The 20,000-nt window shown below is 47.8% G+C and overlaps 10 protein-coding genes across 10 annotated transcripts in view; 6 read left to right on the top strand and 4 right to left on the bottom strand.

Annotated features, from left to right (window-relative positions):
• The window catches only part of CNBD5350 (hypothetical protein), a gene marked incomplete at both ends in the record, with an annotated part of 2,497 nt that extends 60 nt beyond the window's left edge, over positions 1-2,437 (top strand). Inside the window, 14 exons of the mRNA XM_770713.1 lie at positions 24-151; positions 218-231; positions 299-400; positions 472-540; positions 600-712; positions 767-886; positions 941-1,126; positions 1,183-1,315; positions 1,373-1,435; positions 1,485-1,525; positions 1,580-1,703; positions 1,753-1,808; positions 1,860-2,009; positions 2,075-2,437. Coding sequence (XP_775806.1) covers positions 24-151; positions 218-231; positions 299-400; positions 472-540; positions 600-712; positions 767-886; positions 941-1,126; positions 1,183-1,315; positions 1,373-1,435; positions 1,485-1,525; positions 1,580-1,703; positions 1,753-1,808; positions 1,860-2,009; positions 2,075-2,437 — 1,662 coding nt within the window. The remainder of the gene's footprint in view (positions 1-23; positions 152-217; positions 232-298; positions 401-471; positions 541-599; positions 713-766; positions 887-940; positions 1,127-1,182; positions 1,316-1,372; positions 1,436-1,484; positions 1,526-1,579; positions 1,704-1,752; positions 1,809-1,859; positions 2,010-2,074) is intronic.
• A 1,603-nt stretch (positions 2,438-4,040) lies between these two features.
• On the bottom strand, positions 4,041-4,812 carry CNBD5340 (hypothetical protein; the record flags this gene model as incomplete). The annotated part of the gene is made up of 2 exons (XM_770712.1): positions 4,041-4,758; positions 4,808-4,812. 2 exons carry the CDS (start codon positions 4,810-4,812, stop codon positions 4,041-4,043), a joined length of 723 nt encoding a protein of 240 aa, XP_775805.1.
• A 417-nt stretch (positions 4,813-5,229) lies between these two features.
• Positions 5,230-6,232, top strand: CNBD5330 (hypothetical protein; the record flags this gene model as incomplete). The annotated part of the gene is made up of 5 exons (XM_770711.1): positions 5,230-5,256; positions 5,367-5,440; positions 5,582-5,597; positions 5,654-5,692; positions 5,744-6,232. 5 exons carry the CDS (start codon positions 5,230-5,232, stop codon positions 6,230-6,232), a joined length of 645 nt encoding a protein of 214 aa, XP_775804.1.
• A 78-nt stretch (positions 6,233-6,310) lies between these two features.
• CNBD5320 (hypothetical protein) lies at positions 6,311-7,295 on the bottom strand (the record flags this gene model as incomplete). The annotated part of the gene is made up of 2 exons (XM_770710.1): positions 6,311-7,183; positions 7,245-7,295. The coding sequence occupies 2 exons, from the start codon at positions 7,293-7,295 to the stop codon at positions 6,311-6,313; spliced, it is 924 nt and encodes a 307-aa protein (XP_775803.1).
• Positions 7,296-7,531: 236 nt separating this feature from the next.
• CNBD5310 (hypothetical protein) lies at positions 7,532-10,073 on the bottom strand (the record flags this gene model as incomplete). Its single annotated transcript, XM_770709.1, has 12 exons — positions 7,532-7,654; positions 7,711-7,759; positions 7,815-8,005; positions 8,065-8,220; positions 8,275-8,375; positions 8,437-8,531; positions 8,580-8,682; positions 8,735-8,874; positions 8,927-8,990; positions 9,050-9,148; positions 9,199-9,905; positions 9,961-10,073. The coding sequence occupies 12 exons, from the start codon at positions 10,071-10,073 to the stop codon at positions 7,532-7,534; spliced, it is 1,941 nt and encodes a 646-aa protein (XP_775802.1).
• Positions 10,074-11,661: 1,588 nt separating this feature from the next.
• CNBD5300 (hypothetical protein) lies at positions 11,662-14,094 on the top strand (the record flags this gene model as incomplete). Its single annotated transcript, XM_770708.1, has 12 exons — positions 11,662-12,250; positions 12,302-12,404; positions 12,460-12,552; positions 12,605-12,698; positions 12,749-12,863; positions 12,912-13,054; positions 13,116-13,197; positions 13,256-13,464; positions 13,514-13,580; positions 13,630-13,744; positions 13,798-13,909; positions 13,954-14,094. The coding sequence occupies 12 exons, from the start codon at positions 11,662-11,664 to the stop codon at positions 14,092-14,094; spliced, it is 1,863 nt and encodes a 620-aa protein (XP_775801.1).
• A 486-nt stretch (positions 14,095-14,580) lies between these two features.
• CNBD5290 (hypothetical protein) lies at positions 14,581-15,495 on the top strand (the record flags this gene model as incomplete). The annotated part of the gene is made up of 5 exons (XM_770707.1): positions 14,581-14,618; positions 14,713-15,117; positions 15,172-15,227; positions 15,287-15,382; positions 15,440-15,495. The coding sequence occupies 5 exons, from the start codon at positions 14,581-14,583 to the stop codon at positions 15,493-15,495; spliced, it is 651 nt and encodes a 216-aa protein (XP_775800.1).
• Positions 15,496-15,631: 136 nt separating this feature from the next.
• Positions 15,632-16,510, bottom strand: CNBD5280 (hypothetical protein; the record flags this gene model as incomplete). The annotated part of the gene is made up of 4 exons (XM_770706.1): positions 15,632-15,814; positions 15,884-16,199; positions 16,270-16,315; positions 16,414-16,510. 4 exons carry the CDS (start codon positions 16,508-16,510, stop codon positions 15,632-15,634), a joined length of 642 nt encoding a protein of 213 aa, XP_775799.1.
• A 788-nt stretch (positions 16,511-17,298) lies between these two features.
• On the top strand, positions 17,299-18,449 carry CNBD5270 (hypothetical protein; the record flags this gene model as incomplete). Its single annotated transcript, XM_770705.1, has 2 exons — positions 17,299-17,689; positions 17,755-18,449. 2 exons carry the CDS (start codon positions 17,299-17,301, stop codon positions 18,447-18,449), a joined length of 1,086 nt encoding a protein of 361 aa, XP_775798.1.
• A 493-nt stretch (positions 18,450-18,942) lies between these two features.
• CNBD5260 (hypothetical protein) overlaps positions 18,943-20,000 on the top strand; it is a gene marked incomplete at both ends in the record, with an annotated part of 1,843 nt that continues 785 nt past the window's right edge. Inside the window, 2 exons of the mRNA XM_770704.1 lie at positions 18,943-19,236; positions 19,291-20,000. The exon at positions 19,291-20,000 is cut by the window's right edge and continues 240 nt beyond it. Coding sequence (XP_775797.1) covers positions 18,943-19,236; positions 19,291-20,000 — 1,004 coding nt within the window. The remainder of the gene's footprint in view (positions 19,237-19,290) is intronic.

The raw sequence follows: 20,000 nt of genomic DNA, 5'->3' as shown, positions 1-20,000 counted from the left end.
CTTCACGCCCTCCTTTCCTTCAGCCCGGCAACCGTCGATCAATCAACCAACAACCCCGTTTCGGCTCCAAAGGGTCGGTAGTGAAACATCAAAGAAATCAACTCCAGGACGCGACTTACTATCTACGACACGACATCATGGACATTGAAGAGTGAGCTCGGGTGTGACAGGAGGCATAAATGTATCCATCTGACTTTGCTGGACTTTTTGCCGATAGGTTTCGGAAAGCAGGTAGGCCTCTGTTGTTTACGTATGCAAGGCGATGCTTCTGACTCTTGCATACTAACTACCCAACCAGGATATGCGGCTGTTGACGCTATCTGTAATTACTATGAGCAGCTCTCCCAAAAGCCAGTCAAAGCTGAAGTTGAACCTGGATACCTCTTAGAAAAATTGCCATGTGCGTAAAAGAGCTGGTCCGCCTCAAGCATGAAATTCGCCATCTAACGCCTTGCCTGCTTGAATTTGTAGCAGAGGCGCCAGTCAAGGGGGAGCCGTTTGAGCAGATAACAGCCGCTTTTCAAAATGATATCCTTCCTGGCAGGTCTTCCTCATTTGTTACCCTCACGACCTCCCAAAACCTAATAATGAGCTTCCAGGTATCACCCACTGGCAATCACCCAATTTCTTTGCTTACTTTCCTTCAAACACAACGTTTGAGGGTATGCTTGCTGATCTTTATGCAGCTAGTGTCAGTAACCCTGGTTTCAACGTGAGTTTTCTGATAATCTCAGTTAGTGTACCACAGCTCACTCCTTAAGTCTAGTGGATTTGCTCCCCAGCTTGCACCGAACTGGAGCAAGTCGTCGTTGATTGGGTAGCCAAGATCTTGGGGCTCTCCTCGGCCTTCTGGACTGATTCGAAAGTTGGCGGAGGTGTGATAATGGTATGACCTGGCGCTTGAAAAGGAGACTATCCATGCTCAATGATGGTTGTATAGGGATCCGCATCGGAGGCTGCTTTGACTGCTGCAATGGCTGCTCGGGAGAGGGTGTTAAGAATCCTCTCCAAAGACGCCAACGCGGTAGCCAATGAGGATATTGAAATTCCCGAAGATGTGAGACAGAAGTATGGGCAAAAACTGGTCATCTATGGGAGCACACAAACTCATAGCATTGGTGCCAAGGTATGTCCGCCAGCGCCTCATCTGATTATCCGCTGACAGTTATCCGTTGTTTCAAGGCTGCGATTCTTCTGGGCCTTCCTTTCCGAGCAGTGCCGGTGACTGCAGAAGACGAGTATGCTCTTAGAGGGGATGCTCTGCGAGCAGCAATTGAAACCGACGTCGCAGCTGGGTTGATCCCTTTCCTTGCCAGTGAGACATACAAGCAACCACCGACTATGGCAGAGTTGAGCTGACACTGTTTGAAAGTTGGCACTGTGGGAACAACTTCATCTGGCGCTGTAGATAGAATTGCTGAGATCGGACAAGTCTGTATGTGAAATAATCCCTTTGCCACGACAAGTACTGACTGCAATTTTAGTAAAGGATTATCCTACCATGTTCTTACACATCGACGCTGCAGTCAGTAGTCTTGGTCCTTGATGTTATCAACACAAGTTACTGATTTGATAACAGTGGGCAGGCGTTGCATATGCACTTCCAGAGTGCCGAGACCAGCTTCGACTTGCCGAGGTCAACGAGTATGCCAATTCCGTCTCTACCAACCTTCATAAATGGGGTTTGACGACATTCGATGCGAGTATGTACACTTTCAACTAATTGTCGCATATCTTACTTAACGTTTGCAGCACTTCTGTTTGTCAAGGACCGACATGACTTAACGCAAACATTCGACGTGACTCCTGTAAGCCCTCTTCAATTGACTATACCAACGTGTGACTGACTGCTGTAAAAGCTCTATTTAAGAAGCAAAGAGGCGGATACTGGGAAGGTAATTGACTACCGTAACTGGCAAATTCCTCTGGGGAGGAGGTTCAGGAGTCTCAAAATATGGTTTATCCTGAGAAGTTATGGTGTTGAAGGTTTCCAGCGTCACTTGACCCGGGTACGGCAGATCAACCCCTCTATTGGGATTTTCCAGAAATTTGAAGCTGATTACATTCATTATAGGGTATCGAGCAATGCCAGAAGCTCGCTTCTATAGTCCGCGCGTCTCCCGATTTCGAACTTGTCACCGAGCCCGCCCTTGCTCTTCTAGTCTTTCGTTTGGTACCAGGACATACCACACAGCTGTCAGCAGAGACTCTTAACAATCTCAATAAACGGCTTTACAACCGCCTAGACGCACGAAAGGATGTGTTTTTGACACAAACTGCCTTGAAGAGCAGCAATGGGAATAGTGTTACGTGCATCAGGTTTGCTATGGGTGGGGTGCATACCAAATTTGAGCATGTTCAAAAGACGTGGGAAGTGGTTAAAGAGGAGGGGTGTAATACCATCGACGAGTGGAAGAAAGAGGAAGGTAATCAATGAGCGAAGTGTTGAAACGCGCCGGGATATATCAGGTGGTCGCATCTACTGTACTGGTACACTTTTTATATTTCTAAACAGATCTTGTAATGCCGACATCTTTATTCCACCACGCTTCTTTGTCATGTTGAGTTTCTTCGCTTGGTTCTCCGGACATTCCATCTGTAAAGAGAGATGCATTTAGATCGAAGAAATACTGCTTCTGTTTGAGAACACGGTCGGAGTGAATATTGATAGATCTGGATAGACGATGGACTGTGCTGGATGTGTAACAAAATGAGACACTTAGAGCGTATGTTGTACACTAGCTATACTTCAGTTCCTTTAGGTTCTTTACTTGTCTAGAACACGCCACACCTTCGCTTTTCGATGAGAACCCTCATCCAACGTCACTTTGACAATCTGCGCCCTTTTCAGTCGTATTAATACTCGACTGAACTTGGCTGCAAATTGTCTTAGTTTCCTAAGGGAGAATCTTCTTTTGAGCTCCAGCACTAAAATCATTAAGTGATAGTACATTAAAATCTGTTGTACCTACATTGTAATAAATTACCATAATAGCTAGTAGCATAAATAGTGATCCTGTTAGTGTATATAGAAATAGAAGGAGTGTAGCTCGTACTCGAGATGCTGAACCACCCCAAATACCTCACCAGATGCTACTTCTTAACCAGCCTACCTGGCCCTTAACCCACGACACCATCCCAATGAGAAGAACGAATAATAGATCAGTAAGCACTTGCTTTTGTAGCTCGTGAACCTTGCTTTGACTTCTCCCTTGACCGTATGACTTTGATATTGGCAGTAGAAATCATGTTGAGGGTGTTTGTGAGCATCTGCTTTTTGATAGCACCTTTGCTTCACGTCGAAAACGATCCATTCTCTTCTCTGGGGGGTCCCAATAAGTCTCAATATCAAGCGATGGACACCATCTATCCTCCCTCCAAACTCCTTTAAAGTCGGTGCTGACACAGAGATTTTAATCCGAAAGCCTTACTTCTCGAATCTCATCCTCCGCAAGATTGACGACAGGTGCTCTACCATCGTATTTATGGTCGTCTCCCTTATTTCTCATACCATTCATGCTAATGAGACCAGCAACATGAAGCCTATTGTTAGATGACGTGGTGATGACATGGACCAGGCGGGGGTGGATTTTTACTTGTATTCGGTCTCCTTTGACCTTTGAACTTGAAATAAATGGACCCAAGGTCACTCATTGTTGGATAGACAGTGATTTTCTTAATAGCCTTTTATAGTGATAGGCTGAACAAGAACATGGGAGGAGATCGAGTGGTCATGCCGAGATTCCATCAATTGTGGTCAGCGAGCCTATGGATGTTTTGAGCTGGCTGTTGGAAACAGAACCGTTTCAAGAGAAGGTGCTTTTGGCCAAAACATCGCAGACGAATACTCTCACACCCTATCTCATAGGGGCACAGGATGTGCACTAAAAGTTCCATGTATAAAAGCTAGTCAATGAACCAAACCTAGTACAGATTCGCTTCTACAAAGAGGGCATATTATATCATAAGCGATTGATTCGTATCGATTCAAAAGTCTGTGCTCACTTCAGCAGCTGCTATACGACTCAAAATTTTACCCATTACCGCGTCCCCGCTTGCTTCTTTATATCCTTCTTTTCTGATGGGGTGAACAACCAGTCCAGATGTGATGCCTTGAGTACAGATTGCTTGACATAATCTTGGACCATATTTTGCCATGAGCTAGCAGCGCGTTCTTCGCCACCATTGCCGACAGCAGAACTGAGCAAAGAGGAGATGAAGTCGGCACCACTATCTGGAGCAGGCTTCGAAGCTCCTCCGCGCTGTCCGAAAGCCTTATCTTTTGTTGAAGACCGAGTGGAGTACTTCGATCGAGGGGTAGCCTTCTTCTTCCCTTTGCTAGTACTGCTACCATCCTGATTTCCTGAGAACAAGCTTGACAGGTAGGCAATACCCGGGCTCGCTTGAGCTCCCCTGGCACCATTATCAGCAGGAGCCAGGCCTGACCATTGCTTGGCAAGCTCCATCAACTCTCCCATGCTTCCCTGTCCTGAAGCCTGCATTATCCACGCAGCTATCCCCACCAGCGGGGCAAGGCGTAAAGAGATGCGTAAGAAACGAGAAAAGTAGCCAAATATGCTGGAGACTGTGGACCAAACGATGATGAAAGCTACAAAGATGATGAAATAGCCGACGTAGGGGCTAATGAGTCGGAAAAGGGGCAAGAATGAGGAGGGATCTGAGAACGTTGGCGGGCTGAACAAGAGTTCCTGAGCATCTTTGGGGAGCCAGGGGACGATATTTTGGTAGATAAATTCTCTATGATAGTAACTTGAGCAAAGGATATCACATTTTATACCTGACTTACTCCATGATCGGTGGCAGGAAAAGATGTGGTGAGAGGCGAAGAGTGTGGTGGAAACGATAGTGTATGATGGCGCGGCGGGAACAGATTTGTTTGTTTGTTTCCGTCGGCAACACGTCATTAGTCCTTTGTCGGCGATGGCCGATTGGAAGTCCACTACTTATATTACTATGATTATTATGACCATAGCACTGTATATATTTCACTCTGCTATATCCACCTCGCGATGTCCACCTCACCCCCCGCCCCCCCAGCACTCGCCCAGTGGCAGGTTAATAACGTCCCCCCGGCTGCCTACTAGTAACAATCTGTTCCTCCGCCAACAATTGTCCCCCACTGACTGCCGTCCACAGCATACCTGACTTCATCACAGAGGAAGAGGAACAGTATCTCATCAAGAAGATTGGACAAAGCCCACAGCCCAAATGGAAGACAGTGGGCACAGGAAGAAGGTGATTATCCGTCTACTAGGCAGTGTTGCTTTGCTGATCAGATATTTCGATTAGACTACAGTACTGGGGTTCGTAATTGTCAGTAGTACAAGGCATGGATGCTGACTCAGCGACATGCAGGCGGTACCATGTCTAAAACAGGTGTCCTTTTACCGGAAGCCCTGCCCGATTTCCTTACCAAATTGTGAGTGAACTATTTGTCGATATATCGTCTACTTATCAACGCGTTACATCCGCTCACGCAATGTTCAATATAAATTGACAGTCCAGATATCATCAGTCGTATAGGAAAGTTTTTGAAATTAGCTTCACCGGATGGCCCCAGGCTGGATATCAATCAGGTACGCCATCTCCCTGTCAAATAAACATCTATTTGGAGTACTGATTCGTGATTCAGGTACTCGTCAATGAGTATAACCCAGGCCAAGGAATCGCTGTGAGACCTTCCTAACGCTCTCTCTCGGTTTCGCTCTAACACGACCGCTAGCCACATGAAGATGGACCTGCATTCCAACCCCTTGTTGCCACCATCTCCCTCGGCTCCCATACCGTGCTTGACCTCCACCACTACATATCTAGTACCTCCCCATCACCTCCCATGGTTGCCACCGTTTCTTCCACAGACAAAGACTCCGGAAGTTGCGCTCGCGCAGTCGCGGCCGTACCCCTGGCCCATTTACTCGTCCTTCCACGATCACTCCTCATTCTCTCCTCATCACTGTACACCTCGCATCTACACGCAATAGCGGCGAAGACGCAGGACTCAGTGATGGCCGGGGGTGCGGATGATGGAGATGTGGTAGCTGTTGCCAATGCGGAATTACTGGGCGACCCTGCAGTGATGGAAAGTCTTCGGAATGGAGGAGTATGGGTGAAAGAGAGGGGTGTCCGCACAAGTCTAACTTTTAGGCACGCCCAAAAAGTGATTAAAGGCGGGGCGCTAGGCAAAGTCATGGGGAATATGAGGAGACCTTGAGTCAAACGCAAAACATTAGCATAGTAATAGCATAGCATGACATTTAAGTAAAGAAAAAAGGCAATAATGACTTACTCGTTAACCACCTAGACCAAGTCCCAGTTCATCCAGCATGTATTGCAGCACAGTTCTGCCACTTCCTTGCTCCTCGCTAGATTCTAGAGACGGCGACCGAGCGCTGGCATTTCCTTTTGACCCAGTTGACGGCGTTATCATCTGTCGCGAAGGGGATGATAGGCGATGTGCTTTTGAAACGCCTGTCCTATTCATAATAGGGGTCACAAACCCTTCTTGTGTCCGCCCGTAATCTCGCTTATCAGGAGTAACTTTTAGATACGGAAACTCGTCGTCTGGTAGCTGCATAGTAAATGATGTACCAGCAGAAGTATCCAAAACGGATGTCTCTGATGAGGACAGGCTTATGTCGGGGAGTATAGGTGGTGGCAGGGCTGAGCGTAATGATGCCGATTCCTCCCAGTCTTCCTCATCATCATCCAGCCATGACGATACCTTTTCTACTCCCAGCCTCGAATCGCCTCGCCTATCTCCTTTTGCAGGTGGAGGAAGCGTGATATGAACCCCGCGACGTCTGGCAGCAACCACCAACGCCATGATCATAACCGCCATCTCATGCTCCCTTCCCCGCACCACATTCACCGGATCGACCACGGACAGGTCCATCCCTAGAATATCATCCGCCAAAACCCCAAGGACACATTTGATGACTACGAGTTCGTCGCCGGATGTTTGACATAGCCGGGTAGAGTGTGGAAGAGGGAGACGGGTATTGAGGATGGTCTCAAGGGTGAGGAGGAGGAGCGAGGGCGGGATAGCGGCGAGCGAGGGCGGGTTAATAGGGATGTGGAGAGCAGTGAGAAGCTGGTGGAAGAGAGGGAGAGGGGGTGTCGGCATGGGAGAAGGTTGGGTGGATGGATAAGAAATGACAGAGAACTGGGCGAAGAATGATAATTGAAGAACCAAGCATAGCGCGCGTCTGACGGAAGGAACAAACAAACAAAAACATGCCCAAAACACTGGCGTTTGGGACTGAGCCAAGAATCATACTGCCAACTGCCGAGAAACTCACACGAGGCCATGATCTAGTATTGGCCTACGATATATGCACAAGTAGTACAGTTAGTGCAATTGCTGTGATATGGATCACTACAGGAATCAAAGATTGCAACCACATCCGTTATGCATTCGGTATGAAGACAAAATGGTGTCTTGATGCTGATGTATTCACATTATCCCTTTTTAATTAACTCTTCCATCACCACCTCTCAACAAGAAAGGTATTTAGACCTTGACTCCTTGCCCAGCCAAGAACCTCTTCAAATCATACAAAAGCTCAATTTGCTCAGGCTGGGTCAAGGAAGTGACTACAGCCTGCATGATTCCACCGACAGTCACGTTTTGGATCTAGAAACAGAAAATAAGCATAAGCGTCAGAAGAAGATGAATTCAGTTTAACGTACTCGGATGAGTGAGCTGTAATAAACGTAAGAGAAAAGACCCATCATGAACCTGCAGCAATGCTCGTGAGCATCTACACAACAACCACAAACTGCCCAACACTTACTGGCAGTCCATTCGGTCAGTCATACCACCATGTCCAGGGATAGAGTGACCAAAGTCCTTGATGTTGAAAGCTCGCTTAAAGCCGGAAGCAAAAAAGCCGCCAAAGGGAGCCACCAAAGAGGCGAAGGTGGCCATAACGAGACAGTGGATTTGGAAGGGAGCGTAGGGGATGGAAGGTGGGGGGTGGCCGAGCTACATTAAAAGAATGAGCAATGGCCCGAAAAAAATCTTAATGGCAGAATGACGCTTACGATAGTCTGAAGAGCTTGCCTGGCGACACCGGTAAACTCGAAACTGTGCCACATAAAGACAGGGTTGGGTCGGCAAGTCACCTGAGAGAAGACATTGGTACCAAGATCACGGGCGGGGCAGATCATGTAAGGATATCGCATCCAGAATGTACCCCACTGAACGTCATGGTAAATGCACTGCCAAGCCTGAAAGCAATATCGAAGACTCACAGCAATGCCGAACAAAAGAGTGCAGATGAAAGCGCCCACGAAGCCTTCGACAGTCTTTTTAGGACTCAACTTGATCAGAGGAGTCTTACCGAAAAGCTTGCCTACAAGTACGTACGTGTACATTAGCAACTGGGATAGAACAGTCAAAGACAGGACACGCACCGCAAACGTATGCCATAACATCGTTACAGATGACCAAGGATGCAGGAACGAAGAACCACACCAAACCTTCGAGAATGTTGTTCACGATGAAATGGCTATCAGGGTCAGTTATCTGGAGAAGAATCATGAAAACCAAGACTCACCTAGACACCACAATGAGCAAGAGTGAAATATGGACCCAACAGAAGAGAGCAAATTGCTGACGAAGGTACTGCCTCTGGAGATTTGCGACGAACCCAACAAAGCCTTTAAGACAAGTCAGTGGCATGCGCCAGTCATCAAGAGAAAGGATACTGACCAACAACATAAAGCATGAAGCTAATAAATCGGTGGTTGCGAGCAAAGGGGATGAAATAAGCGTCCACAAAGACAATGTGCTTGAAGTAATAGATAATAGATTCGCCGTAGAGGAAGTAGTTGGCCACGACGAAGAAATACCTGACAGAACTGTTTAGTATTAATAAGAAAGGAATTGTTGGGTATTACAGACCAGTTGATAGTCTTGTTCCAGCTGTCGCCTTGCTCTCCAGGAGTAGCAGCCTTGGAACCACCGTCTGAATTACGTTCCAGTCATCAGATGACATTATATTACACGATTATGTCAATAACTCACGGTCACGAAGGTCGAAAAGAGCAGTGACCTCATTGTAGACAAGCGTTTGACACAACATGACGAGAAGGATCATGTAGGGGTGACCCATACAGAGAAGAACTGCAAAAAAACTCTGAGCATGGAATTTGGAGGGTAAGGTAAAGACCTACCGATGAAGCCGCCGATCATGATAAAGGTCCAGATCGTCCTCTCAATCATGTTGCGATTTTTCTTGGGAGCAATGGTTTTCTCGCCTTCCTTGCCCTCGCCGGGAGCAAGACCATCCTCAAACTTGACAGCAATCTTGCTAGGGCTAGCAGAGTTCATGACGTTTCCAGGACCAGCGGGTGTAAAGTCTTGAGGAGTCTTCCTTTTCCTGTTGGCAGGGAGAGCATTGCCAGTCGGTTGAGGAAGAGTAGCCGGCAGGGAAGGAGAGAAGTTTGAAGAAGGGGGGCTAGAAGAGCGGGCAGCGTCGGCCTTCTTGGGAGTCTCCTTCTTCTGTTCCTTATTTTCCTCTTTTTTCTCAGGGACCGCGGTAACAGGCTTAGTCTTCTTGGGAGCGATGTCGGGAATCTGCTTCTCTAAGGCGGGAATTTGGGAAGGACTGGTGGTAGAATGTTCGAGTTCAGTCTTCGCCGGACTAGAAGCCTGTTGCTTAGGCGCTTCTTGAGGGATAGGAGCTTCTATATTCGTCTCTGGAAATTCCTCCGCGCCAGGGACTGAAGGAGTACCAGGGCTTTCGGTTTCGGAACCTGACTGCTTGTTGGACTTTGATTTTCCGTCCAGGCCCTTGGAAGCTTGTCGAGCCAGCCGCTTTCGTGCAGACTTGGACAACGTAGCAGTTTGACTTTGAGACCCGGAAGGATTTTCGGGAGAACTGTGGGCAAATTGGTTCAGCTTGGATCTCGCGAAAGCAGGAGGCGCCAACTCACGTCTCTACAGGGGCCTCCTCCTCCTCCTCAACTTCTTCATGTTCGGCAGCGCCTTTATTGAGCAGCTCATACATGCCACCACTAAACAGGGGTTGACCTCTGTGTGACGACATGACTGTTGTTTTGGGGAAATTTTGGGTTGCAAGATGGAAGATGGAAGGAAAAAGATGAACAATGAAATGGCAGCCACAAAAAGGCAGCGGTTGAGAATTGGAGACAAGGCGGCCGGCGGTGACGTTGCAGCAGCTTGCAGAAATCACGGAAACAAATTTATCACTGGCCAATCACACATCAGGCGTCTCCCGCACCAAACGAAATTACAAAATTCATCATGAAAGTTCCTCCAACATCTCTATCACCTTTCTCCTTCTCATCTATCCTTCAAGTTTCGTCTTTTCTCAAATACCATGATTACTTAATGTGGGTCACATTCTATTAATATCCCCGCTTCTGCCTCCCTTCCCGTTTGGATGAGCGTAACAATCCAACTCCTAAAGCCCTGTCGTCCCTCGAACCTCTTTAGTTAGGTTTGAGTAAGAGGGCAGGACGTGCGCCGGGTAGGACCGGACAGCTGGAGGACCTTAATTACACATGACCTGAACTTCATTGACCACCTTCTTGTTGTGTGATAGACAGCCTGAAGAGTTGCATGTGCTAACAATAGTGTTTTTCAGATTACTCAATAAGATGAGGATCGCGGCTACTTCAACAGATGTTCTTTCTTGATAGGCTCTGGGTGAGTGTTTTTTCTTACCCTCTTTCTCATGTTCAATGGAGCGCTATGAAGATAAACCACATACCATACATACTTTACCTCATTCGCCGGCGATTCGTCGTGATTAGCGTGACACTTCAGCCTTGACTGAGCGCTCCTACTTTCCACACCTTCCTTCCTTACCTGTTAGGATTATTATAATGGAAGTGCTGACTCTAAGTAGCTGTAGAATCTCAAGCTCTTGAGTCATCCCTCTTCATGGCACCGCGCCAAGTCACATGAGTAAGTTGTAAAAACCGGCTTTGCCCCTTCTTTCTATTGTGATGAAAATCTTTCGATGGGCGGACAGATCCTAATCCCGTGCGCTCTGCGCTAAACACCTCGTGTACAAAAGTAGGTGGGGAAAGGGAATTGGTGAATTCATCGTGATCTGAATCTTCCATACATCTTGCCTTCTCCAAGCCCGGGCGCATTATTGTATGGTCAGTTGCTGACTGCTATCACAGAGACTAGTCACTTTGTGATCAGAGTAAGGTAAGCGTCATGCCCACACCCTCCTCCAATATTCCAGCGGGTTTGTCAACCTAGCGTGGCAACGATATGAAGGTTCATCTGTGCAATGCGCTGTTTCGTGCTGGCAGCCAGGCTAGGTTGTCATATCACTAGATAGCCTTCTTGTATCTCTTCAGTTTGCATTGTTCTGGAATGCATCACTCGTTTTATCATGATTGGATCGTCTTTTGAGACCAGCCACGAACAGCTATAGATATTTCTAAATTCGGCGTTGTTAGCAGTATGGAACAGTTGTACATATACCGAGGCGTAAGCCGTGGACCAACAATGTTGTGACTGCCTCCACCACTACGCGGGAGACAGCGACCGACCGACCGACGGATAATCACGACATGAATACTTTTCGCATAAATGCACTACATGATTATAACTTGACTTGCTATATCATCAACCCACGATCTGCGACGTTCGAAATGACTTCTGAAAGCGAGCCAAATACATCACTCCCGTTTAGCCCTATACAACAGACGCTGCCGGCGACGCCCTCTCGCTCGACCTCACAAGTATCAATGGTTTCTGCCGAAGCCTTATTGTCCCATAGCAGCCCCACAAAGCAACTCACGCCATCACACCGTTCGTCTCTACCTTCGGCACTACCTTATAATACTCTTCTTAATGCACCGGCAGGTAGTCCTGCGTTAAGGGCACGCGCCTCGACAGCTTCATCAAGTCGAGCACCTTCGGTCTTGGACGACGCTCGTGTAGAGCATAACGATAGTGAAACTCAAGTCTTAGAAATAACACCACCAATGGATAATTATGAGCTTGATGGAGGTAGTGACCACACAAGTTTGCCTTCTGATGCGTCCTCCATCAAGGGCAAGGAGAAGCAGCGATCGAATGATCGCAATGAGATTGAAACTGTGGGAGCTGGAGGGGAAATGGCTTTGCCTTCGGGAGATGCTAGAAAAGGACTGAAAGAACTTGTGCGGAGGAGCACTACAGCGGATAAAGGTTATGGAGGGCATGATCACCGTCGGCTATCGGAAAAGCTTTCACAAAGTATGTCAAGGCCATGGCCATCTTTCATCGTTTGTGGCTAACTTTGACTAGCAGATGAAAATCTACAAATTCTGATAACACAGTCAGACAAGATGTCCTATTCGCCTCGATTGTATTATGTTTTAACGAATGCTGGAAAACCCGTTTTCTGCTCGTGGGTTTTCTAACCTTATCTGCTTATGCGGATCTGCCGTAACTAAATGACACAGACATACCCGCCCCTCTGAGGATGATGTTACTAACCTCATGGGTGTCGCGCAAGCATTAATATCCATCTTTGCCGACGATGATGATCGATTAAGGCAGGTTCTCAGTCAGGTAGTGTCACAAAGTCGTAAATGACCTGGTCTTTAGATACATCATTAAAGGCAACCATCGCGTAGCATTTCTGTTAAAAGCACCGCTGTATCTATTCTGTGTCAGTGATTGGGGAGAACCCGAGCATGTTGTAAATACCCAACCACATGCCACCGCTACGCATAGCTGATCTATATCAAGTTACGGCTACAACTGGAATATATTCATCTCCAAATCCTTTCAGTCGTATCCTCCACTCAACTCCTCAGGCTATTCCAGAGACGAAGTAATGCCGACCTCTCGACGTTATTGGAAGGTGAACTATGTTGTGAAACAGGAGGAATAGTGCTAACATTGTATATAGGGACAGAGCCGTTCTTGAGCAATCTGATCGACTGTTCGCAATATGACTTCAGTTTCCTTACATCTACTCTCCAGCCCCTCAGGATGGCTCCTGCTTTGAGAGATACTAGTGCGGCAGCCTTGATGCCTCCGTCCAAATTCAAGGTGCGTGTTTCACCAACTGGCCGTCAGTTTCAGATCCATTGTACTGAGCAAATTTTCTTAGGATTTGTTATATGTGCTTCTGATAGCAGGTGGACATATTGTAACTGTCTTGCGACCTAGAAAACATTCAATACATCCGTCCGGTCAGTATTATTCCCTGTCACTCCTCACCTGTGTAAGCTAATTGCCCGCTTCCGTTAGATTTGCATTTGCTTCTGAACACGATCGCTTCTTCGTCAGCACTTCGTACCACTGAAACATGGCTTCCCATTTGCTTCCCCAAGTTCAATCCTTCTGGATTTGTTCACGCTTACATCAGTTACGTTTTGGAGGACGTGGGTCTGGTATTCGTAAGCGCAGATAGAGAAGCATTTGAAGACCTCAGAGTATGGAAGGATATGGTTCTGGAGGTACGTCAACTGTGTTTGAGAAAAAATAGCATCGCTAATATTTCTGCAGAAGCTTGAACAAGATAAAACTCTCAGCAGAATACAAGAAGCTATACCTTTGCACCCATATACGATATGTAAGTGTTGATTAGACCAATTGGTTATGACAATTGATCCACATATAAGCTTCTGTGGGATGTCCTGGCTTACGCCATTTCATCTACAAATCTCGTCAACATGTTCAAATCACTCAACCCATATGGGAAGCTCCCTATGAGGATGGTTCAACAAACCAGAAACGGTCAGCTCGGACTCGACAACCTGAAGAACTTGTGGGCTAACTCAGAGCTATAGACTTGTTACGACCTACCAAAAGCTGCACGATGCCGTTCATGCCAAGTCTGGACAGGCTTCCGCCCTCAAACTGGTCTACATCTCTACAGAACATGAAGCCTGTCTTGTTTGGGTAAGCGCCTGCCCAGGTTCATCGAGCAGAACTAATAGTCACAGGCTACGAAACCGTTTGAGCTTTATATCACTGTATCACCCCAGCTTTCCAAGTCAGCTGTTGTAGCGGCTGCCAACAATGTTGCCAAATGGGTGCTTGCGGAGGAAGGAAGAATATTTCTCAAAGATGCCCCTGTATTCTGACCGCACAACGATGGCAAAATGCAGAATAATAATGACAATGGTACCTGAAGTTCAAAACATCCTCCCAATCCTTATTAACCCTCTTACGGGCCAGGAGTTCACACAGGCAACGCGTAATAATACCTAGGACGTGTTGTTTGTGCTGATACTACTATTCTTCGTTCTGCACAAAAAAGCCAGAAGAAGATGATGACGTCAGGCCGTGCTTGCTAATTAACTATTGTAATAAATAACGTTTGACGGCATTAACCGCCTCAGGCACATCCTTGGCTCTGCTGGTCAAAAGCCGTTGCAGCTATTCGCTCACACGTCTTCAGGATCTTTTTTCAACAACAACTTTGGTCATCTCAAGAGTAAATCGCATTGACTGAAGAAGTTTATCTTGTATAGACAACCTTATACCGCGAGAAAACCCTTGGACGGTACGAAAGGCGCTTGCGATTCTCTTAAATTACCAACTCTACACACAACCTTAAAATCATCAAAATGGGTCGCGGTGGCGGTGTTTCTTCTAGAGGTCGAGGGTGAGATTTTTTTCATTGACTCGAAGTTATGTACCTTTGGGTGGACTTTTATTGACACTATTTTTTTTCTTTTTCTTTTCCTTCGAAATTGTAGCAAGTTCAAGGTTGCCCGGGGAGGTGGTCGACACTTTTCGCGTGATCTCGATCCCAGATTTAACAAGCCAGTATCTGAATCTTCCGAGGAGGAATCTTCTGAAGAAGAGTCATCTGAGGATGAAACCGCCCAGCAAAATGAACAGCTTGCTCCCGAGATGGCTGCCTTGAACCTCAAGCTTGGAAACACTGTTGCTCTCGATGATGAAGATCAAGAACCCGGGATGAGCAGAGCAGAGAAGAAAGCCATGAAGAAGGCCCAGGGTGAGAAGAAAGTTACTATCCAAGAGCCTGAGGACAGTGGAAGTGAAAGTGACGAGGAGGAAGTCATGCCTGCACCCGTACCAAAAGGAAAGGCTAAAGTGGCCAAGAAGGCCGAGCCCGTTCAGATGTCAAGAAAGGAGCGGTGAGTCATGCGATCGTTACTGGGAAGGACATCGTGCTAACACCTTGTCATTAGTGAGGCGGCAGAGAAGAAGGCTGCTGAACAGAGATATCAGAACCTCCACGCCCAGGGTGAGAAGCATGTTAATCTGATGATTTCATATAAGCTGATCACGGATAATTATTACTAGGCAAAACAATGGAAGCCAAAACAGATTTGGCTCGATTGCAAGAAGTCAGGGCTCGACGAGAGGCAGCTGCTGCTCAACGAAAAGCTGAAGCCGAGGGTGAGTCCCCTTCCCTACAAACATTGTACGGAGCTCATGATTGTCTACGAAACACAGAAAAGGCCCAGGAGGCAGCTGCGAAGAAGGAAAAGTTGCTTGCAAAGAAGATCTGACCAGCTACGTGAACAAGGGTGTTTGTCATTGATGTTAAAGTCACTGTGAGGATAGAATGCCTGTTCCTTGTTTCTAGATCATAATCTCTTATCCTGTATACATCGGTCTATCTTCATGCAAATATGAGTCTCCCACCTATTCAGATTTGTAGTCGTCGTCGACTTGCAGACGATGAACCAAGAGTTGGTGAGGCGCTAAAGCAATGTCATTATATGGGCGATGGGGGGAAACGTTGGCTGGAAACGTACCTCCATCCTCGTCGAATTGAGGACCTTTAGCGACGTATCCCAGCTTTTCATAGAAAGGGATAGCATGTATCTTTTGTTGATTTATAAAAATGGTCAGTGGTGGAGCTCATCCCAAGTGGACAAAGTACCTGATACTTACTTGGGAATGACATTTGATAGTGATCCACTTTTCACCTTGTTCTTCGATGATTTTACCAAGTGATTCCTTCACTGCGTTTTGGCGCACAAAGTTCTCCATCCCTTCAACAAGCACCCTTCCGAATCCAAATTTTCTATAGTCTTTCAAAATCGCCAATCTCGTAAGTTTGCTTTTACCCGGGACGAAGCGAATAGTCCCGATTGGCTTCTCAGTCGTAGTAGGTGTATCGTTTGTTGGCGGAAGAGAAGAAGTGGAGACGTCGGGGGGTGAGGAGATGGGAATGGTGAGCAGGAAATGGAAAGAGTGAGGGTCATACCTATTACCGCCTAGGTATCAGCGAGGTGCGTCACTCGCGGATAGTTGGATCTCCAGATAGGACTACATACTCGTCCATTTCGTCCTCAACGGTAAACCCTTGCTCTACACAGAAGACTGTACCATATACAGAGCGTTGTCAGCGACCTTTTAAAACTCGCCTGTGGGATTAATCGACGTCTCGAGAAAAACAAAAAAAAACACGCCCGACGCACCTTCCATTCGGATGTCATAGCAAGCTTCAACTTCATTTTTTGTGTTGGCCAGCTTGAGAGTATAGGAGGGCCGGACAGGTCTATTTGAGCTGGACATTGTACACCTCAAAGCTACGGCTGGTTGATTATGGTGATGGTTACTGATGACACTGCGTGTATAAAGAAGGTGAATTTCCCGACGCGACGCGAGCGCGATCAAGTAATAATTGGCGAGATAAGTCGAAATTGTGATGACCGCGTATCACGGTGGACGAAATTCGCAGGTGTTTCTTATTAGAGCTTGACAAAACAATGATTCAGTCCATCATGGGGTTATCCTCTTGATCTTGTTGTCTGAGCAAGGTAGCGTATGGTGAAAACCACATTGATGGAATATTATTTATAACATCATGTCTCTGAGTCTCTAATAATGATACGGACCATCCGCCGGCCTCCAGCTTGAATGACAACACCAGCTTCATATTTCCCCTCTCCTTAGATATACTCTTGGCAACGATACGACACACGAAAATACGCATTAACGTATCTTTCTCTTAACCTTTTATTTTTATCCAGCTCTTGAATAATACCGGATATTCTAATTAATATGAATACCGTTGTCGCACAGAAACAGCAAGCTGGCGTAACATAAAGGATACCGACCAATGTGCGATTGGCCACTGAAACGCAGGTTCGCATGGCTCTATTGAACTTTTCTTCCTTACATCTACCTCCCTAATAGCCCCCTTCCTTTACCTCTCCCCTTTTTTTTTCAACCAATCTCGCTTCACCAACACTCGGCCCAATATGGTAAACCTAATATAGAGGAATACCGGTTTCAGAGACGGGGGAAGGATACATCATCAGAGGAGCTAATATATAGTCCATCCACCGGGTGATTCCAAGATGAGCGACGAGGGATATACCAACCCATTGCCTTCTTACAAGCGACCGTCCCTAGCCGACATCTGGGCTTCCATTTCACTCCGCTGCCTTGTTGATCGTCCATACGTCCCTTCTCTTGAACGTATCCCCGAAACGCAGAGGGCCAACTTCAAATTCCCCGTATTGTCTCCACATCCGAGGGCAATGTGGTTAGGCCACGCGAGTGTATTCTTGCAGCTCCCACGAGCGGATGGGGACGTGTTGAAAGAGCCGATAGGCGTGCTTTTCGACCCCATCTTTTCAAAGAGATGTTCGCCAGTGTCGTGGATGGGGCCGAAACGTCGTCTGGGCGTCCCTTGCCAGGTGAAGGATCTGCCCAAAGTCCATGCTGTGGTTATATCCCGTGATCATTGTGAGTTATCGCTTCTGGTCGCCTTTTTGTCGGCGTAGATGATAGGGATCCTGATGTGTGAGCAGATGATCATCTAGATAAGAAGACAATCAAAGACATTGAGATGTTTCATAACGCCGTCATATACTATGTGCCGAAAGGGGTCAAGGCAATCTTGGTCAAATTCGGTGTCTCTGTTTGTAGAGTGAACGAGATGGGCTGGTGGGACGAAAAGCTGTTTGAAGAGGAGAGCGTAGGGTCTAAAGATTCTTTTTCCATCTTGTGCGCCAAAGTTGGTCAAGTAGACAACTTCTCCGAGACAGGTTTATTGGAAAAGGGCTCGATGGAAAACATCGACGTGATGACGGTTGCTTCCTCCATCAGCCCCCACCACCTGCGTGTTATTTGTACCCCGGCTCTGCACAATTCCGGAAGATCATTGTGTCAGATGGACAAGACATTGTGGGCCACATGGTATTTGGAGTACACCTTGCCGAACAGATCGCTTTGGAGATGTTTCTTCGGTGGAGATACTGGTTACCAAGCACAACCCAATGGGCCTGTTTGTCCCATTTTCAAAGGTGCGTACAGTGCAAGGGAGTGCAGTATGCAGTGTGACAGGCCGCAAGCTGACGAAGCGATGAACAGAGATTGCGCAGCGGTACGGCCCACCCGACTTGGCGCTTCTTCCCATCGCACAAGGCTCGGTCCTCCCATATCACTCGTCCATTCTTCCACTCACCTTTGGCGTTTCGCGCCTCGTTTCGGCAGTGCGTTGTAGCCCATCCCATGCCATCCAGGTGCATAAAGATATGGGGGCACGTAACTCGATGCCGATCCACTGGGGCACGTGGACAACAGAGGACGGGGCGAGGACCATCGCGGGCGAGTTGCGAGTAGGCTGTAAAAGGGAGGATGTTCGCCTGAGATGGGGGTCGTTTGGAAAGGACGGCTTTGGGGTGGGCGATGCCGGGGTGTGGCTGGAAGTGGCGGGCGCAGCGTAGACCCCCTAATGTATGTTGAGTGGCTGACCTACACGCGCACGGACGTTCGTTGGGAACAAACAGCGGAAGGCACCGATTGCTCGATTACGAGTACTCTGTTAGCCGGCTGCCGGTTTATTAACGGGCGTCGGCCAGCGAGAAGCGAATAAATAAAAAGTGTACTATTTTAGTGCGCCCTGTTTGTCTTTTCCACTGCCGAGAATCGCCCTCACATGGACAGCGGCCCCCTTCCCTTGCGCCCGCCCGCCCCTCCCCCTAGTCCAAGCTGCGATGCCCTCCCCGGGCACAACAGGGGCGCACTCCCCCGCGCCCACGCCCCACCCCCTCGCAGACAGCCCCCCGCCCAGCTCCGTCTCCACCTATCCACCACACCCCCACGACTCGGCCTCCCTTCTACGCGCCGCCCGGGCGTCCGAGGACTCACAGTCTCCCGCTTCCTCAACGAACCATGCTAGGGACACGGACAGAGCAGGAAAGCAACGGGCAGAAGGCTCGGTCGCTCGAGACGCAGCGGTCGCGCAAAATGGGAAGGCAAAGGAGGCGGCCGCATTGGCAAAGTGGAGAGTCAGTCGCGATCGTGACCCACATGTCGTCTAGTGCTAACAAATGCTTGTGCAGAGTTGGGCTATCGAACATTCCGTACATGCTCCGCCGCTCAACGCCTCGACTTTAAGATCGGGAAGGTCAAGTCCACGCGGGCAAAAGATTCCTCTCGTTGCCCTCAACACTTTTGCCTTGAGAACCCAACAACCACTGGACGACCTCCAGAGAACACACTCGCCGAGTAACAGCCACTTTCTATACCCTCCGTCCGACGCCGAGGGATCTGCGTCTTCGCCTGTCACATCTCTCAGGGTCGCGTCTCCAAATGTCACTGCCTCGCCAATGCCGTCCTCACGATTCGATCCATTAGAAAATGAAGTCTACAACACAGATTCTGTCCTTGCATTGCACGACGTTGAGCTTGCTGTTGATGAAGAAATACTGGAACGTACAAAGCGTGTGCAGGCAGCCCTACCTCGTTATGCGTCAAATCGACCAAGATTATATGAGACGCCAAATCCATTCGTTGGCATCGCCCATCGACTAGGCTCACGGCGAGTGCGACCAATCGCACTAGAACTCATACAAGCACTGGGCCATCTGGTGGATGCCGTATGGCTAACTACTTACCCTGATCGTCCATGTCCTTGGATAATAGGCTTTGATGAATCACCGATACAGTCATCCATCAAACGACTGATCATGGCTTGTCAAACGGCCGATGCTTACCCATCAGATGTTGGATGGAAGAGCCCGATGATTACCGCCGTCCAAGAAGGCAAACG

This window comes from Cryptococcus neoformans, chromosome 4 (assembly GCF_000149385.1).
Source record: "Cryptococcus neoformans var. neoformans B-3501A chromosome 4, whole genome shotgun sequence".
NCBI lineage: Eukaryota > Fungi > Basidiomycota > Tremellomycetes > Tremellales > Cryptococcaceae > Cryptococcus > Cryptococcus deneoformans.
The sequence above is the reverse complement of the archived record's forward strand: the minus strand, read 5'-3'. Positions and strand labels throughout refer to the sequence as shown.